Source organism: Apodemus sylvaticus (genome assembly GCF_947179515.1).
Source record: "Apodemus sylvaticus chromosome Y unlocalized genomic scaffold, mApoSyl1.1 SUPER_Y_unloc_2, whole genome shotgun sequence".
NCBI classification, from domain to species: Eukaryota; Metazoa; Chordata; class Mammalia; order Rodentia; family Muridae; genus Apodemus; species Apodemus sylvaticus.
Window position 1 is genome coordinate 652,982 of NW_026262996.1, and position 20,365 is coordinate 673,346.

The 20,365-nt window shown below is 39.5% G+C and overlaps 1 protein-coding gene across 5 annotated transcripts in view; it reads left to right on the forward strand.

The window, feature by feature from the left end:
• Positions 1-20,365, forward strand: part of LOC127676085 (lysine-specific demethylase 5D) — a 63,863-nt gene that overhangs the window by 21,158 nt on the left and 22,340 nt on the right. For all 5 annotated transcript variants that reach the window (XM_052172005.1, XM_052172009.1, XM_052172008.1 and 2 more), the window contains 2 exons: positions 1,727-1,846; positions 1,932-2,090. In XM_052172005.1, the coding sequence (XP_052027965.1) occupies positions 1,727-1,846; positions 1,932-2,090 (279 nt within the window). The remainder of the gene's footprint in view (positions 1-1,726; positions 1,847-1,931; positions 2,091-20,365) is intronic.

Consider the following 20,365-nt stretch of genomic DNA (forward strand, 5'->3'; position numbering starts at 1 on the left):
CAGTCGCAGCATACTCACAAACACCTCTCCCCAAATCTCCCTCTCCTCAGAGATGGGAAGTCTCCTTGAACATCCAAATGCAGTACGACTAAGCATATTCTCTTCCACTTCCTTATAAGGCAGTCCAGCTAGTAGAAGGGGATAAAAAGGGAGCAAAAGAGTTAGAAACAGACCTCACTCCAGTTGTTAGGGACGCACATCTGCAACATATCTGTAAGGGCCTAGCCTCTGCATGTTCTTTGGTTGGTGGTTCAGTCTCTGTGAACTCTTTCATGCCCACATTAGTTGCCTCCATAGGTTTTCTTATGGTGTCCTTGATTTTTCCAGCTTTCTCAGTTCTACTCCCCACTGTTCCACAAAACTTCTAGAGCTCTACGTAATATTTGGCTGTGGTTCTCTGCATCTGTTTCCATCTGATGCTAGATGAAGCCTCTCAGGAGACAGTTGTGCCATTAGCTCTTTCTTTTTTGCCGTTCTTTGTTTACATTCCAAATGATTTCCCCTTTCCTGGTTCCCACCTCCCCAAAAGTCCCATAAGCCCTCTTCCCTCCCCCTGTTCCCCAGTCACACCCTTTCCACTTCCCTGTCCTGGTATTCCCCTACACTGCTGCACTGAGCCTTTCCAGGACCAGAGGCCACTCCTTCCTTCCTTCTTGGACATCATTTGATAAGTGAATTGTGTCTTGGGTATTCAGAGCTTCTAGGCTAATGGCCACTTATCAGTGAGTGCACACCATGTGTGTTCTTTTGTGAATGAGTTACCTCACTCAGGATGATATTTTCCAGTTCCAACCATTTGCCTAAGAATTTCATGAATTCATTGTTTCTAATGGCTGAATAGTACTCCATTGTGTAGATGTACCACATTTTTTGCATCCACTCTTCTGTTGAGGGATACCTGGGTTCTTTCCAGCATCTGGCAATTATAAATAGGGCTGCTATGAATATAGTAGAGCATGTATCCTTATTACATGGTGGGGAATCCTCTGGGTATATGCCCAGGAGTGGTATAGCAGGATCTTCTGGAAGTGACATGCCCAGTTTTCGGAGGAACCACCAGACTGATTTCCAGAGTGGTTGTACCAATTTGCAACCCCACCAGCAGTGGAGGAGTGTTCCTCTTTCTCCACATCCTCGCCAACAACTGCTGTCTCCTGAGTTTTTAATCTTAGCCATTCTGACTGGTGTGAGGTGAAGTCTCAGGGTTGTTTTGATTTGCACTTTCCTGATGCTAATGATTAATGATGTTGAACATTTCTTTAGGTGCGTCTCAGCCATTTGAGAGTCCTCCTTGTGAATTCTCTGTAACTCTGTAGCCCATTTTTTAATTGGGTTATTTAGTTTGTTGGGGTCTAACTTTTTGAGTTCTTTATATATTTTGGATATTAGCTCTCTGTAGAATATAGTGTTGGTAATGATCTTTTCCCAATATATATGTTGCCATTTTGTCGTACTGACAATGTCCTTTGCCTTATAGAGCTTTTCAGTTTCATGAGATCAGTTTTATCAAATCTTGATCTTAGAGCCTGAACCATTTGTATTCTGTTCAGTAAATTTTCTCCTGTGCCAATGTGTTCAAAGCAGTTCCACATTTTCTCTTCTATTAGATTTAATGTGTCTGATTTTTATGTTTTTCTTTTTTTTCTTTTTCTTTTTCTTTTTTTTTTTTTTTTACCTTTTGCTTTCGCTTTCACTTTACTGAATGTTTTCTTTTTCTTCTTTTCAGGAGTGTAAACGTCCCCCTGAAGCTTTTGGCTTTGAGCAAGCTACACAGGAGTATACCTTACAGAGTTTTGGTGAGATGGCTGATTCCTTCAAGGCTGACTACTTCAACATGCCTGTACATGTATGTTGTTGAATGATTAATGTCTCCTAGTTTTATGAAAGCAAATACCAGTGATCCATGGCTATCTTTTCACCTGTTCTCATAGATGGTTCCTACAGAAGTTGTGGAAAAGGAATTCTGGAGGTTGGTGAGCAGCATCGAGGAGGATGTGACAGTTGAGTATGGAGCAGACATTCACTCCAAAGAATTTGGCAGTGGGTTTCCTGTCAACAATAGCAAATGGAACTTATCCCCTGAAGAAAAGGTAATATATTTATTAATATCTACTAAAATTTGAGTAGGAAGAATCTTATTAGCACTCAAAATCTTTTGTTCTTTCACATTGTGCATGCTTACATGAGATTTATAACTACATAAATACATCACTAATAGAATTTACATATACCTCTTACTGTCACTTTTTTTCCTGGTGTATCTAGACAGTAAAATATCAGTTAAACAGTTACAATATTAACCTTTTTTTTTTTTTTCTTGAGACAGGGTATCTGTGTGTAGCCCTGGCTGTCCTGGCACTCACTCTGTAGACCAGGCTGGCCTCAAACTTAGAAATTCGCCTGCCTCTGCCTCCCAACTGCTGGGATTAAAGGCATGCACCACCACTGTCCTGCAATATTAACCTTTCTTTAAATATAAATATTAAAACTTTGCCCTTTTGGTTCATATGGTCAAATTTTGTTTGGATTTATACTGCTTCCCTTTTATTGAAAATAGATTCTTTTTCTTATACAAATATATCCTTAATACATTTCCCCTCTCTTTACTCCAAATTTCTCTCCAGCTTCCGTCACCACTAAATATACTCCATTTTTGTCTTTGATTAGAAAAGAACAGGCTTCTAAGAGATAATAACCAAAGATGACAAAATAAATCTTTTTTATTTACTTATTTATTTTTTTTTTGGATTTTTTTTTTTTCGAGACAGGGTTTCTCTGTATAGCCCTGGCTGTCCTGGAACTGACTCTGTAGACCAGGCTGGCCTCAAACTCAGAGATCTGCCTGCCTCTGCCTCCCAGAGTGCTGGGATGACAGGTATGTGCCACCACTGCCCGGCGGACAAAATAAATTATAATAAAACTGTGTAGAAGTTGGACAAGGTAACCCCCAGAAGGAAAAGAGTTCCAAGACGAGACAAACTGATTCACACACTGAGAAGTCCAATAAAAAATACTAAACTGAATGCTGTATATACAGAGAGAAGACCTTGTGTAGATCTGAGAAGGCCCTATGGTTACTACTTCAGTCTTAGTGAGTACATATGAGCCTTCCGCAGTTGTCTTAGAGAGCCTTGTTCTTCTTGTGTCCTCTGTCGCCTCTATCACTCTCTTTCTCCTCCTCCCCTTCCACCACTTCATGGGGTTCCCTGAGCTCTAAGTGGAGGAATTTGATGGAAACATCCCATTTAGTACTGGGTGTTTCAAGTATCTGTCTGTCTGTCTGTCTGCCCGCCTGTCTGTCTGTCTCTGTCTATGTCTGTCTCTCCCCCTTCTCCCCTCCCTTCTCTTCTTTCCCCTCTCCCTTCCTTCTTCCCTCCCTCCTCCTCTGTCTATCTTTCACCGACATCCCATTTAGAGATGAATATTTCAAGATCTCTCTATCTCTGTATAATGTCTGGTTGTGAGTTTTTGTTCCAATTAAATGCAGGAGGAAGCTTCTCTGATGGTAGATAGCTATCTATTTTCTGGTTCTTGGTCACCCAAGGTCGGTTATAAATGACTTCCATTTTGTGGAGGAGCCTTAAGTCAAATCATACATTTGTTGGTTATTTCTACGAGGTTTGTGCCACTTTTGCACTAACATATTTTATAGGCAGGACCTCAGTGTTGATCAAAGGGTTTGTGGCTGCCTTGGTATTTACCTTTCTCCTTTAGCAGGCTGCAGAGTACCTTTTCATATCAAGACTTGAGAATGTAGGGATGAATGTTCTTTGTAAATACCAGCCTAATCTCTTCATGTTCAATAAGTTGTGTAGGTATTGATTTCAGCTTTGGGGTCCTGCTGTCAGCTTGTGGAGAGCATCTATTATCAAAACAACAAGCTGGATTGTTTGGGGCTTTTCATGGTATCCCTGTGGCCAATAACTGAATTGGATGGAGCCCACTGTCAGTACTAGAAGCTTCATTTGGTGACAAGAGATGGACAGTTAGGACTCCATATCCCTCATTATTTCAAGACCTTATTGGGATAGTATTCATATATTTTATAGAGTTTCTACTTACACTAGATTTTCATATTAACTATCAGATGTCCTGCAGTTTTAGCTGTCTCTCCCTACATTTCCTCCCTTAGTCCCATCTCCCCTCTCCCTTTCCACCTGAACCTCTCCTTCCTGCCACTAAACCCTTTCTACTCACAGCTCAGCCAGGCCTAGTCCATGCATAAAATGTATTCTTTTTACTGCTGCCAGCAAGATTCGTGTGTTCTCTTTACTCACTTTAAAAATACCTATTCTTTCTTGGCCTAGGGATTGTAGCTTGGATATCATTTACTTAATGGCTAATATGTAGTTATGATCAAATACCTATCCTACTTATCTTTCTGATCTGGGTCACTTCCCTCTGTGTGATCAATTATTTGATTATTTTCTTGTTTATTTATTATTTGATTCAATCATTTCCATGATTATATTACAATTCCATTTTTTTCTTCACTCATACCCCTTCCTCTACTCCTCTCAGTACCCCCACCCTTTACCTACTTTCCCCTATATCTACTACTTTTTGCTATTGTTTTTGCTTTGTTTTGTTTTCCAACAAAACATCAGGCCTCCCAGTTACATCAACCAAAACTGCACAACAAGCTATAGTAGAACTAGACACAAAAAGTAGGACTTTTTATCAAGGCTGGGTCAGGCAACCCCAGTAGGAGGAAAAGAGGACCAAGAACAGTAAATAAGTAAGAGATGATTCCCTCCTTCCCATTGTTAGGAATCCCACAAGAACATCAGATTGACATAAACCATAGCACTTATGCAAAGGATCTACCATGCAGGGTGTAGGAGTATTATAGCTTCAGTGTCTGGCAGTCCTTTCTGAGCCCTGCTTAGTTTATTCTGTGGGCCTTGTTCTCCTGGTATCCTTGACCCCTCTGGCTCCTACAAACCTCTCCTCCCTCTTCCAAAGGATTCCTGTGGCTCCTCCTAATACTTGGTGGTGGGTCTCTGCATCTGCTCTGCATTGCTAGATGATTCCTCTTTGATGATAATTGGGCTATCTTTGTGTCTGTTGTGAAAGGTTTGTTGTTTTGGATGCTTTTTACAGTCCCCCTCCCTTTTTTTGTTTTGTTTTGTTTTTTTGTTTTTTGTTTTTGTTTTTTTGTTTTGTTTTAGGAAGAGTACCAAGTTTTCTCAGTTAATATTCTGTCTAGCTAACTTCCTGAAAGTGTTCATCAAGTGAATACATCTGAATTTCCTGTTGGAATTTTGAGGGTCACTTACGGATATATTATCATATTTAAAAAATAAAAAAAAGAATGCTTTGGCCTCTGTTTTTTCTATTTGCATTTCCTTGATTTTCTCTCATTGATTTATCCATGTCTGCAAGCACTTAATTGAAACAATATGACAGTAAGTCAGCTGTCTTATCCCTGATTTTAGTGGAATTGCTTTCAGTTTCTCTGCATTTAATTTGACGTTGACTATTGACTTGCTGTAAAATGCCTTCATTATGTTTAAGTATGTTCAGTGTATCTTTTATCTCCAGAACTTTTACCTTGAAGAGTTGTGGGATTTTGTCAAATGCCTTTTCTGCATTTCATAAGATGATTACACTGTTATCCTTCAATTTCACTTATTGTTGGATTATACTCATCAATTTTTATATATTGAACCATCCTTGCATCTCTGTAATGAAGCCTACTTAATCATGGTTGGTGATGTTTTTGATGTGTTCTTGGTTTCAGTTTTTACATATTTTATTTAAAAATTTTTCTTCTGTGTTTATGAGGGCCTGTAATTCTGTTGAATCTGTGTAGTTTGGGCATCAGAGTAAGTGTGTCATGTTAAAATGAATTGGGCAATTTTTCTATTCTGTTTCTATTTTGTGAAATAATTTATGGAGTATTGGCCTCAGCTCTTCTCTGAAAGTCTGATAGACTTCTGTGCTAAAACTATCAGATCCTGGACATTTGTTTTTTGGGAAACTTTTATGATTGCTTCTATTTCTCTTGGGGTTATAATGTCTATTTAATTTGGTTTGTTGGTCTTAATTTAACTTTGGTAAGTGTTACATAGCAGGAAAATTATTCATTTCTTTTAGATGTTGTAGTTCTGTGAAGTATAGGTTTTTAACTTATAACTTCATACATATCATTGGTATCTGTTGTTGTATCCTGTATTCATTTTTGGTTTTGGATATTCTCCCTCTGGTTTTAGTTAGTTTAGATTACTTTTTTGTTTGTTTGTCTGTTTGTTTTGTTTTTTACCCCGTTCCTCTTCTCAGAGAACCAATTCTTCAATTATTTGTTTCAGTGAATCTCTGTATTGTTCTCTTTTCTATTTTACCTATTTAGGTCCTGAATTTGATTAGTTATTGCTGTCTAGTCTTCTTGGGTGTGATAGGATAACTGACTCTATTAGATACATTGTCCTGGTAGTGTGTTTTTAAGCTAGTGCCTGTGCATCTGGGATTGGGATGGTTATATGTCTACATGCTGTTTTTGGGTTCTGTCTTTGTTGGATAAGGTTTTTGGGTTTTTTTTCCCTCCCCTCTGGATTTTAGGAGAGTGTCTTGTCAGTGTTGCTTGGTAGAAGATTGTGGATCTGATAGTTGTGGCTACTGAGGATTCCAGGTAAAATGTGTTTCTGAGTATTGGTAGCTGACATTTAGGAATGGGAACAGGCTAGAGGTCTAAAGGCATTCACAGAACAGAGGAAAACAGTGTCCCACCAAAATCTACTTATTTGGTCTCCTTGGAATAGGAACACAGAGTGAAGAATGGTCACCCCAAAGGGCCTACTATAGGGTTGAGGATGAGACTGGGCAGTTGGATCTGGATGAACACAGGAGAGAAGATCTATAATCAACCTACTTCTTCCTCTGAAAGGTAGTGCCTCTGGAGTTGGGAGGGGGTTAAAGCAATTAATAGGTGGAGGGAGATTAGGAGTGGATAATCTGTAGGATCCAGATAAGTTAGGGGTATGAGGGTAAGAAGAAGGCTATAAGGAACAGGTATTTGTTACAGAGCTAGGGATGAGACTCAGGGATTCGATTTGGTGAAAGTGAAGAACTTCATTTTGCCCACTGCCAGGAGCCTCCCTGCCTGGAGAAGGTAGTGGTGGAGGCACAGAGTAGGACTCTGGTGATGATGGCTTTGAAGTGTGAGGGTCTCAGGACTTTCTAACTGTACTGAAATGCTGATGATAACTTCTAAAATGTCCTAGGAACTTTCTTGCTCTTTCTGAGGGTGAAAGACTGCTGGCTTAGGTGATTAGCACCTGTAGCCTAACAGCAGAGGATTAAGCAGTGTGGTCTTTGTTCTATCTCAGCAGGAACTCCTGGGCTCTACCTTTCAGCCTCCTAGTCAGAAGTCTTCCCAGGGAGTAAAATAGGACACTTAAAGAAGTGGTTGATGAGTTTATTACTAAGTTGTAAAAAGTTTCCTATGAAAGCTATCTAAGGGGGAAAAGTAGTTCTGACTATTAGAAAAAGGACCTGATAGCAGGCCCATTATAAAAGAGCTTAATAATCACAGATATAATTTTAGGATCTTATAGGATCCTTATTAGGATCATCATTAAGACTTAAGTCATTTATTTGTCTAAATATCATCACAATAAGACAGTACATCTTGCCAGGAGGTGGTGGCGGCGCACGCCTGTAATCCCAGCACTCTGGGAGGCAGAGGCAGGTGGATTTCTGAGTTCAAGACCAGCCTGTTCTACAGAGTGAGTTCCAGGACAGCCAGGGCTATACAGAGAAACCCTGTCTCGAAAAAACAAACAAAACAAAACAAAACAAAACAAAAAAACCAAAAAACAAACCAACCCCCCCCCCAAAAAAAAAAACAAAAAACGACAGTACATCATGGATCTGCAGAGATCTGCTCCAAAGGGGTGTCTAATTATAACAGGAAATAATAACAGGAAAAGCATGTTAATAGCAGGAATCTTTCCAAAAATGAGTCCCTTACAGCCTTGCTTAATGAGGGCTTACCTGTTCTAGATTATATAATAATCCAAAGCAGGCCATTTCAGGGTGATCACCTGCTAGTACATTAGCTTGTCCCATTATGGCTCCTGATAGCCTACCTAATTCCCAGGCTGTCTCACTGGCATGATCTCAGGGAATGCCTGCTGGTGACGGAGCCTGGGATAGTAGGATGAGATAGGGCAAGGAAGTTTTAGAAGAGCTTCAAGATCATAATAGGTGTTTGTGCCACTGATGAAATGAGCTAATACAAGCCAGATTAGATTATAGTAAAGGCAAATTTATTGGGAAACCACTCCAAAGCCAGGGATCAAAGCCAAAGAAGTCACCATGGCAAGGGGAGGAGGAGGAAGAAAATGAGGGCAAGGGCACACATTGCGGGAGGGGGGTGCGGGGGGGGGGGGGAGGAAGGGCAAGGAAAGAAGGACAAAAAAAAAAGAGCAACAGAAACAGGAGGGGGAGAGAGGGAGGTAGAGAGAGAGAAGAAGCAAAATATCTAGGGAAGGGATTTTGTGGGAAGGGCTGGAAAACTCAGATTGAGGGCAGGGTAGGGACTGAGAGATTCTGGAAGAATCTGAAAGTCAGGTCTGCTTTCATATGTAAAATATACACGGCTGTTCTTAGGGGCTAGGGAGGAAGGGAGAGAAGGAGGAAAAAGGAGGGGGGAGGGAGGAAGGGATCACTCTAGGTGTTCTGATAGAGTTGTGATAAGTGGCAAATAGAATATGCAGGATAGGTGAAGATCTGTGTTCAGACTACCTGCTGATGTTGGGATGGAGTTTACAAGTTAAGATCTGTGGGACCTTGGAAAGTAGAGATAGAAGGAAAAGGAAGGCTGAACCTGGTGTTTGATTGCAGGGCTGGGTGAGATACTAGAGGATTAGGTCTTGGGGAGCAAAGGGAAAAGTGAGGATCTACAGTCTGCCTACCTGCTTTCCTTCTGGAATTGTTACTAGGTAAATACCCAAAGATCACTCCATACAACCAAATTTTGAACTGAGAATCTGAATTAAGTCTGCTTGGAGAAAAACAGAATGCCTCTAACAAGCAGTCATAAATGCATTTAAAGGAATTTTTTTAAAGACAAAGATCACTGAAACACTACATTCTGTTAACAGTTGATGGGGGAAGACACACGCAGTTTAACAAATATTGAGAGGCTTTTGAAAGCCTGCTTGAGGATTGATAATAATAAAGTCATGGATACATCTATATATTTTAAAACTGCCTATTTGCTGGGGCCGTCTCTCTCTCTCTCTCTCTCTCTCTCTCTCTCTCTGTGTGTGTCTTTTTTTTGAGACAGGGTTTCTCTGTGTAGCCATGGCTCTCCTAGAACTCACTCTGTAGACCAGGCTGGCCTTGAACGAAGAAATCTGCCTGCCTCTGCCTCCCAAAGTGCTGGGATTACAGGCGTGCACCACCACCACCCGGCTTGGGACAGTCTCTCAACTAGCCTCCTAACTTAATGGGACTTCTCTGCTATTCCTTTTTGCCTTTTTTATCCTTTTCTCTGTCTACCTCAGCCTTAGCTGGTTTGGTTTTGTTTTAAAGATTTATTTATTTATTATATCTATGTACACTATTGCTGTCTTTAAAACACCACAATCAGATCTTGTTACAGATGGTTGTGAGCCACCATGTGGTTGTGATTTGAACTCAGGACTTTAGGAATCGCAGTACGTGCAATGAACTGCTGAGCCATCTCTCCAGCCCCTCAGCTGGTTTTTATTCTTCAAAAACCTGCAGTCCTTGTTTGGTAGAGGTGTGTTATGGTGCATTGTGGGTGGAGGAGTGAGGTACAGGAGGTACTCCTGAAGACCCATGCTGAGGTATCCCAGTATCCCTGTATCCCTTCCCTCTGAGGTGCCATAAGATGGATATAGTGTGGAACAGAATTTATTTAGAGCATGGGGAGGGAGGGTTGAGGTGATAGAAACAGAAAGGCAGAGAGAGACAGAGAGAGAGATAGAGATACACAGAGAGAGACAGAGAGGAGAAGAAAGGAGGGGTAAGGGGTAGAGGCCAGCCAGGAACATGTGGAGAAGAGTGGACGGGGATGAGGAGAGAAGGGACAGAGAGGGAAGAGGATAAGAGAGCTAGAGAGGAGAGGGTAAACAGCACCTTTTACATTGAGTCAGGCAAACTTGGTTGCTGCCAGGAAACTGTGGGGTACAGCCTAGAAGAAATGCTAACACTAATTCATCCAGTGTGAACCAGACACCTAGTCCTCTCTTGATTTTTGGCATTGAGGGTTACTTATTCTTAACTAAGACAGCTTGTCTTCTTCTTCTTTTTTTCTTTTTTTATTAAATATGTTCTTTATTTATATATCAAATGTTGTCCCCTTTCCTGGTCACCCCACCCCCTGGAAAAATCCCATAAGCCCCCTCTCCCCTCCGCCCAACACTCCGTGTTGCCCAGTCAATCAACCCTCTCCTGCTTCCCTGTCCTGGCATTCCCCTACACTGTTGCACTGAGCCTTTCCAGGACCAGGGGCCTCCCCTCCCTTTGATGTCCACCAAGGCCATCCTCTGCTGCCAAAGTGTCTGGAGCCATGTCTAACACCATGTGCACTGTCTGGTTGGTGGTTTAGTCCCTAGGTGCTCTGGGAGTACTGGGTGGCTCATACTGTTGTTCCTCTTTTTGCGGCACAAACCCCTTCAGATCCTGGGGTTCTTTCTCCAGCTCCCCCATTTGGGGACCCTGTGCTCCGTTCAATGGCTCACTGAGAGTGTCCTCCTCTGTATTTGTGATTCACTGGCAGGGCCTCCCAGGTGACAGCTCCATCAGACTCATGACAGCAAGCACTTGTGGGCATCCATGATAGTGTCTGGGTTTTGTAGCTGTATATGGGATGGATCCCTAGGTGGGGCAGTCTCTAGATGGTCTTTCCCTCAGTCTTTGCTCCACTCTTTGTCTCTGTATCTCCTCCTGTGGGTATTTTGTTCCCCCTTCTAATAAGGACCAGAGGTCAACCCTGAGATTTCACCTCACACCAGTCAGAATGGCTAAGGTTAAAAACTCAGGAGACAGCAGGTGTTGGTGAGGATGTGGAGAAAGAGGAACACTCCTCCACTGCTGGTGGGATTGCAAGATGGTGCAAGCACTTTGGAAATCAGTCTGGAGGTTCCTCTGAAAACTGGGCATGTCACCTCAGTAGGAGCCTGCTATACCACTCCTGGGCATATACCCAGATGATTCCCCAGTATGCAATAAGGACACGTGCTCCACTCTGTTCATAGCTGCACTATTTATAATGGCCAGAAGCTGGAAAAGAACTCAGATATCCCTCAATGGAAGAATGGATGCACACACACACACACACACACACACACACACACACACACACACACACTATGGAATACTGCTCAGCAATTAAAAACAATGAATTAATGAAATTCTTAGGCAGGTGGGTGGATCTGGAAAATATCATCCTAAGTGAGGTAACCCAATCACAAAAGAACACACATGGTATGTACTCACTCATATGTGGATATTAGCCCAGAAGCTCTGAATACACAAGACACAATTCACATAACAAATGATGCCAAATAAGGAAGAAGAACAAAGTGTGGAAATCTCCAGACTGATTTCCAGAGTGGTTGCACCCTCTTGCAATCCCACCAGCAGTGGAGTAGTGTTCCTCTTTCTCCCCATCCTCACCAACACCTGCTGTCTCCTGAGTTTTTGATCTTAGCCATTCTGACTGGTGTGAGGTGGAATCTCAGGGTTGTTTTGATTTGCATTTCCCTAGTGACTAAGGATGCTGAACATTTCTTTAGGTGCTTCTCAGCTGTTCCATATTCCTCAGGTGAAAAATCTTTGTTTAGGTTTGTACCCCATTTATTAATAGAGTTATTTGATTCTCTGGAGTCTAACTTAATTCATTTGGAATATCAAAAAACCTAGGATAGCTAAAACTATTCTCATCAGTAAAAAAAAAAAAAAAAAAAAACTTCTGGGGGAAGCAGTATCCCTGACCTCAAGCAATAGTGTTAAAAACTGCATGGTATTGGCACAGTGACAGATAAGTGGATCAATGGAATAGAATGGAAGACCTGGTACACTGACAGGCAGGTAGTCAATGGAATAGGATTGAAGACCCAGAAATGAACCCACACACCTATGGTCACTTGATCTTTGACAAAGGAGCTGAAAACATCCAGTGGAAAAAAGATAGCGATTTCAACAAATGGTGCTGGTTCAACTGGAGGTCAGCTTGCAAAAGAATGCAAATTGATCCATTCTTATCTCCTTGTACTAAGCTCAACTCCAAATGGATCAAGGACCTCCACATAAAACCAGACACACTGAAACTAATAGAAAAGAAACTGGGGAAGACCCTTGAGGACATGGGCATGGGGGAAACTTCAACAGAACACCAATAGTGTATGCTCTAAGATCGAGCATTGACAAATGCGACCTTATAAAATTACAAAGTTTCTGTAAGGCAAAGGACACTGTCAGTTGGACAAAACGGCAACCAACAAATTGGGGAAAGATCCTCACCAACCCTACATCCGGTGGGGGCTAATATCCAGTATATACAAAGAACTCAAGACAGCTTGCCTTTTTTTTTAAAAGATATATTCCTTACTTACATTTCAAATGATTTCCTCTTTCCCAGTTCCCCTCACATACCCCGACCCCACACTTCTGCCCAGAAAGTCCCATTCTAACAAGAGGTGGTTATTTCAAAAAATAATCTTTGGGACAGGAGAGGAAGGATAAGCATTTACATATTGAAAGCATGTAATGGACCTGAGAAATGACAGTACCAAATATCTTGTTAACATGTGGCTCTGCCTACACAGCAGTTAAAACTTGAAAATACAGGGACATATCTACGCAGCCATTTGATAGGATGTGTGTGTTGGGTAGATTATCCTAACAAACAAGAGCCATGCGCTGAGGTGGGACATTTCAGAGTTTCTAGAACAGGCTTGGGTACTTTCCCATTGGATTTTTCAGGACAAGCAGTAGAAATCAGATGGTTTCAGCTGAAACAAGATGGAAGCACCTTTGCTCTGTTATAGAGTAGCCTTGTACTTAAGAGTTTTAAAGAACTAGAATAGTTGAAGAAAATGCTCCATTAACTTTACTATTTGTATGTATACCAAAATCCTATAAAACAGTGTTAACAAATTTTATCAATTAAAAAAAAAATTGTAGTTCATACCAAATTCTACTTATGGTAGAAATAACTACCTGATTGAGGAACCAAAATTATAATGAAGTATTTTAGCAGCTATATATTATTGTGAACATCAAGGAATTATTGTTAGGTCACATTATAGTTGAACATCAAGGAAGTATATAATTATTCATTATATAATTATTGTTGCAGCATCATGACACAACACAATATTTTTCTTTATATAAAATATTGGTTTTAGGAGAGAGATTCACTTAAAAATATAGACTTAAGAAGGTAATTAATTCAGCAAATGTCACTAAAATTTTTTTGTGAGGCTTATCTGTACAATTGTTAATAGTTTCTTATAGATAAGACTGAACTTTTTTGTAAAAATTTACTGTGGAAAATTGAAAAATCACCTTATAGCCTCCCTTCCCTTACTAACGTTTGGTATTTATAATTGTTAATTAGAAAATGTATAAGTTATATAATACTTTGTCACACATCAAAACAGTCAGCTCCTCAGTTAAGAAGTGTAAATCATAATACTAAATATAATATTTTTTATTTAATGTCTTACATAATTCAGGCTATATAACTACATAATTTCATTTTATATCATATCTCATATATTGTGAAGGTTATATATAATGTATATATTATAAATTATATAATAAAGATACACAAAGTATGTCTTGCCCTTGACATTATTTGCCTATAAATTCTTTGTCTATGGCTATAGGGTCTTTATGTGATTTTTCTCCTTGCCTTTTATGTCTATTGTGTTGTGTCTGTTTACGTCTTTAAGATAGTTTGCCATATTATTGCGGTATAGCTTTCTGCATTTCCAGGAAATGTGATCTCATAGTAGACTTACTGGTCCCTGGTCCGTAAAATTTTCTACACCTTCTTCCCTGGTGTTCCCTGAGCCTTGGGTGTAGATATTATGTTGTAGATATATCTATAGCACCTAGGTACTCTAGGTTCATTTGCTCTCAGTATTTCAACAGTTGTGGTTTTCCGGTTGTGCCCAGATTTCAGGATCTCCAATGGACACCAGGAGTCCGAATTCACCTGCAAAAGCATTTATGCAAACCTAAACTTAGACCATCAGACTCCTCCAATGTAGTAGATTCCTGCTGAGAGCTCCAGCCTCAATTGGGCAGGGTTTTTATACTCGTTTGGAATAGGGGTCTCCAGCCTGGCAATTGTCTTATTTGGCAGGGGGTATCTTGGTGCATGGGGATTAATTAGTGATGACTTAAGCCAACTTGAGCAACTTATCTATAAGGTTGGAATTTTAGGCACTTTCCCTCTATTGCCTGATTGGCTTAGGCCCAGGGCAGTTTCTTCCTGGAATTGTTTGTGATATTTTTATTAACCAGAGTTCAAACCTGGGCCAAGCAGATTCAAGATGGAGTCAGCTTAGAAATTGTAGTTACTTCCATCACCTGTGTTCCACATTCTGTGATGGTCCCTTTCTGCTGTAACAAAAGCTTTTTTGATTATTAGTGAGAACAAATATGTGGCATTTTTCTTTCTAGGAGTAGGTTACTTCACTGAGTTTAATATGTTCTAGTTCTATCCTGTTACCTGAAAGCTTTATTATTTCATTTTTCTTTACACCTTAAAATTTTTCTTTATTTATATATGACCACATTTTCATTATTCCAGTTTTTTTATTTTTTGTTTTACTTCCTTTTGAGACAGGGTCTCTCTTTATAATCCCTCAGTGTATGTATGTATGTTTGCCTCCGGAGTTCTGTGATTAAAGGTATGCATCATCATTTCAGGCTTATAGGTGCTTTTTAAATATGTCTCCAGAAAAAAAAATTCTAGATCATATATTTAGAGATTGAATTCCAAGATACTCTGAACTGTTTAATCTATAATTTGCCATGTTATACTACTTTTTACAGTCACATATTTATATCTTGAGTAGGTAATATTGGATGTAGTCACATTTCTAATTTATGAAGTATAACATTTTAATTGCTTCATTTTGTGTTTATTAACGAGGCCAAAAGGTTTCATTTGGTTGGTTCATTTTCAGCTGTTTGAGATTATACAATTTATATTGCCTGAGAAACTGAAAAGTGTGTTCAGATGATTATATTTGCATAATTCACAGTTATATATTTATACACAGATGTAAATATGCACAGTGTACTTGTAATTCTTTGGTCATTAATAGATTGAACTATAAATAATTTTATAGGATTTTTTTGTTGGTGATGGATTTTTAGAACTCTTATATCATCTTTTTTGCAATTATACCCTAGTCATAGTTTTATAGTTCTTTCTATATACTCAGGCTTTTCTTTCTAGGTGTAGAAAGAAATAGGTCTGAGGGGAAAAGAGAGAAAAGAGAGGAAAAAAACTACTGTACAGTAGGTTTTTTAACATTTACTTAAGTTTTCACCTTAACTGTAAAATGTACTGCTCAATTTTTATTCACTATAATTATCCATGGTTTATATGCATTTTTATTTTCTAATTTTCCATGACATTTTCTTTTTACATTTATATTTCTATTTACATTTATGTACATCCCTATTTTTCTCACTAAAATTTTTTTATACAGTTTATTTTTATAATATTTCTCCCCTGTGAAAATTCCTACATCCTTCTCAAAACCCCTCCCACCAAAATCTATTCTTGTTCTATCTCAAACAAACAAAAATAAGCAAACACCACACACAGAGACACAGATAGACACACACACACAAGCGCACACACACACACACACACACACACACACGACTAAAACATAAAACTGGAAACCACAAGCACACACACACACACACACACACACGACTAAAACATAAAACTGGAAACCACAGTGTACATGCAAAACACCATAATACAGAATGTCCAAACAAAGGAAATTGAGACAGCGATTGTAGAGAAATAGCATTAAGTTCATTCTATGTCAATCAGTTATTCCTGGCTTAAGGCTTGCTCTAAAATGTGATTTATAAACACAGACTTCAGTTGGTAAAACTAACTTTTCCTTGGTCTCTGGACGTAAATTATAGATGCCTTCTTAGGAATGGTCTGTGTCTACTACTCTGTCACTGTTGGGACCCCATCTGGTTTGAAGATGAGTGCACCCTGTTTGTGTTGCCCCATCTCTAGAATTCCCATGTAGATCAGTACTCATGTATTTGGAAAACACAGTCTTAGAACTTTTACAATCTTTCCACATCCTCTCCCAAATAGTTTTCTCACACCATGGAAAACGGTTTGAAGAAGATATCACATTTGTTTCTCAAATTGTTCTTTGTATATTGTCCAGATATAGGTCTCAGTTTTAGTTCCTATTTAGTAGAAGAGGACTTTTACCATGAAGGCATGTTGGATTTTGTCAAAGGCTTTTATCTGCATCTCATGAGATGACCATGTGATTGTTGTCTTTCAGTCTGTTTATGTGGGGTATTATGTTTATTCATTTGTATGTGTTGCACTATTCCTACATGTCTGTCATGAACTGAACTTGATCACATATAGTCTTTCTAATGTTTTGTTGAATTTGTTTTACAAGGATTTTTTTTTTTAATATTTTGCTCATAATACTATTTGGTTTATTTCATTGTGGGAAGTCTTTTTGTAGTTTTTATATTAGGGTAGTAATGGCTTCATACAAATATATTAGGAAATATTTCTTTGATTCTAATTTTAAAAGATAATTTGAGGTGTTTTGTATAGGTTATCATTAAAGGTCTGTCTGGTACACTTCTGGGCTGACTCCATCTCAGCGTCACTTTTTTCTTTGGGAGACTTAATTACTACTTCTTTTTCACTTAGGTTATTTGTATTTTGTAGTTGCTTGCTTGATCATATTTTAATTTGATAGGCTGTTAATATATCAAAAAATGAATACATTTAGATTTTGTACTTTAATGAAATACAGATTTTTAAAGTGTGTCTTTATGGTCCTCTGGGTTTCCTTGGTGTCTATGGTAGTGTCCTCATTTTCATCTCTAATTTTACTTGGATCTTCTGTCTCCTCTTAATTTGATTTAGTGTTTATCAATCTTGTTGATTTTGTCAAAGAAATAACTTATTTCCTTGATTCTTTATATTCTCTCAGCCTTTACTTTGTTTATTTTTGTTCTGTACTGTTTTGGGGTATTACTGCTTTTTCTAGAAATTTCAGATTCAGTGCCAAATTACTAATAAGAACTCTTCAATTTCTTATGTAGGCATTTAGTGATCTGAATTTGCCTCTTAGAACCACCTTCATTTTGTCCCATGGATTTGGGTATATTCTGTTTCTATTTTTATTTGTTAGTGAGTTACTAAGGTTTCCATGAATTTCTAAGGTTTCTATTATTTTTGTTGTTGATATCCTACTTTAATTTGTGGTGGTCTGATAGGATACAGGGCATTACTTTAGTTTTCACTTACTTTGTACCTCACAATATTTTCACTTGTACAGAAATCTCTATGAACTGCTAGAAAGAAAGAATATTCTTCTGTGTCAGCTTGGTTCATTTGAGTTATGGTATTATTTACCTCTGTTTAGTTTTTTTGTCTGAACCTGTTTGTTGGTCAGAGTAAGGTATTGAAGTCTTATACTGTCACTGTGTGATGGCCAATATATGATTTTTAGCAATATATTGTATTGCAAAATATATTGCAATATATTTATTAATTTTAGTAGTATTGATTCTTTTACAAACTTGGATACCCTTGTGTTTCCTGACTAAATGTTTAGAATTTCAGAATCCCCTTGCTGGATATTTTTTCCTTGGATGAGTATGTTGTGTGCTTTCCTACCATTCTTCTTTTCTTTTGAAGTCTGTTTTGTCATATATTAAATTGGCTATACCTGCTTACCTTTTGTGTCTGTTTCTTGGAAATTTTTATTTCTGTTCTGTTACCCTGATTTGATGACTGTCTTTGGTGAGGTATGTTTTTTGGATGCATCAAAAATATGCATCTGGTTTTGTAACCCGTTCTCTTTGTTTGGTCTGTGTCTAAAGGAATTGAAGTATTAAGACCATAAATATTGATAATTATCAATGAAAGAGTTTAATAATTTCTGGGGTTTTGTTAAGGTAATTTTTTCTGCTTTTTGTTCTGAGATGATTTATTCCTTTTGATCTTTTTGACGTTGTTAACATCTTCCAACTGAGATTCTCCTTCATGGGTCCTCTGAAGAGTTGGCTTGGTAGATGGGAATGGCTTAAGGTTAGTTTTGCTGTGGGGTGGTTTCTTTCTCTATCTATTGTGATTGATAGTTTTGCTGGCTGGCATCTTTGGGTCCTTAGAATTTGTAGCATATCTGTCCATTCCCTTGCTTTTAGATTTTCCATTGAGAAATCAGGGGTTGTTATTATTATTACTTATTATTGTTATTATTATTAAGTTATATTTACTTTACATACTGGTTGTAGCTTTCCCTTTTTCCTCTTCTTCCAGTCCCTCTTCCTCTCTTCCAAGTTCCTCCTCACCTCCCTCCTGACCCACCCATCCCTTCTTCCCTTCTCAGAAAAGGGACGTCCTCCCATGGGTATTAGTCAGCCATGGCATATTAAGTTGTAGTAGGACTAGGTGGATCTTCTGTTGTGGCTAGCCAAGGCAGCTCAGCAAGGGATCCAAAAGAAAACAGCCCCTGCTACTGATGTTAGGGTTCTTACATGAAGACCAAGATGCACAACTGTTGCATATGTGTTGGGGGCCTAGATCTGACCCATGCATATTTTCTGGATGGGAGTTCAGTCATTATGAGTTCCTTCTGTTGTAATAGAAGCACGGCTTGCATCTGGACAAACCACACCAAGCCAAACAGTTCCACATGAGGTTTATTGTAGGGGAAAAGGGCAAAGGTGGTGGTGAAGAAGAAGGGGGAAGCAGCAAGACTGGGGAGGTGATGATATACCTAAGTGCCACAAAGAATTGACATATTTTGGACTGTGGGGCATTATGGCAGAGATGGTATATCAAGGATTGTGATCCTTTTACAGTCTAGGGAGCTTAGTGTTCCTACAGAATGTGTCCTGGAAGTCTCAAAACAGTTTGCCATGCCAAACAGAGGGACAGAGGAAAGGTAAGGACTAATGGCAACATTGGAGTCAGGGCAGCTGACAAAAGGTGAGGTAAGGTAACTTGACAGTATCACTGGAGAGGCTGTAAGTGGTAATTGTGAGTTAATTCCACAGAGTATGAATAGCCAGAAATCTTTAAAGCATCCAGGTCTGGCAATATTAAGGAGTTGGTACTCCAAGGTCAAGGTCTGAAACAAGGTGAAATGACAAGTTAGTGCTGTTTAAGAGGAGTGGTGTCAAAGAGGTAAGGACCTTGGAGGGGTGTTTGATTACCCTACTTTTCCTAGATGTTAGGTGATTGAGATATTTATTATCTCTGAATGTGGATGGTACTTACTGGGGAGCTGGGCTGGTTTTTACCATAGCGCTTACCAACAACTCCTGTCTCCCACCTGGAATCCCACGGGTCTTGTATGTAGAAGAAAAGTATCTTGCGGTGTTGATAGAAGAAATGATTGACTGATGATCCTAGCATATGTATCTGACAAGACCAATATGGAGAGCCCCTATAGTCATCTGGCCATTTTTTACAGTAATCTTTTATCTGGTCAAAGAGAAAGCAACTAGAGAGATCATAATACTTAGATGGGATAACAGATACAGGGATGATTGCGATTTGGATCGGTTCCTGGCATCCGGCTATGAAGCAGTTTCCTGACCTTAACTGGAAAGGCTGTTTGTTTGTTATCTGTGGGGTTTCCTTGAACCTCGAATCTCCAGATGTAAGGACTGCCCTGGATGGAAACGAAGAGCAGCAGGGATAGGGCAAGAAACCTACGTCTAATCCAATGAGGTCGAGCTCGGCTGCAGGAGTGGAGTCTCCTGGAATTGGGGACAAGGTGGATGGTCTCGATGTCCTCCGGAGCTTAATAGAGCACAGCCCTGTCAGGGTTGATGTGTATGAAGAAGAGTTATCTATAGGTGGAGGGATGAAAGGTTTAAGGCGAGACAGGTGGACCCAATGAGAGAATCCTTCGAGTTTAGTGGCTGTAGGGGTCACGAGAATCACCTTTCAAGGGCCTTGCCATTTGGGAGAGAGGGGTGAGGGCCGATGATCTGGAGGGGATAAGAGGACTTGGTCTCCAATGTTGACAGGCAGTGGACAGGAGACAGTCTGTGGCCGCGGTAGATGGTGGTCAGCAAAGTCCCATAGGAGAGAGCAAAGGTGGCAGAGCAATGGGGTGAG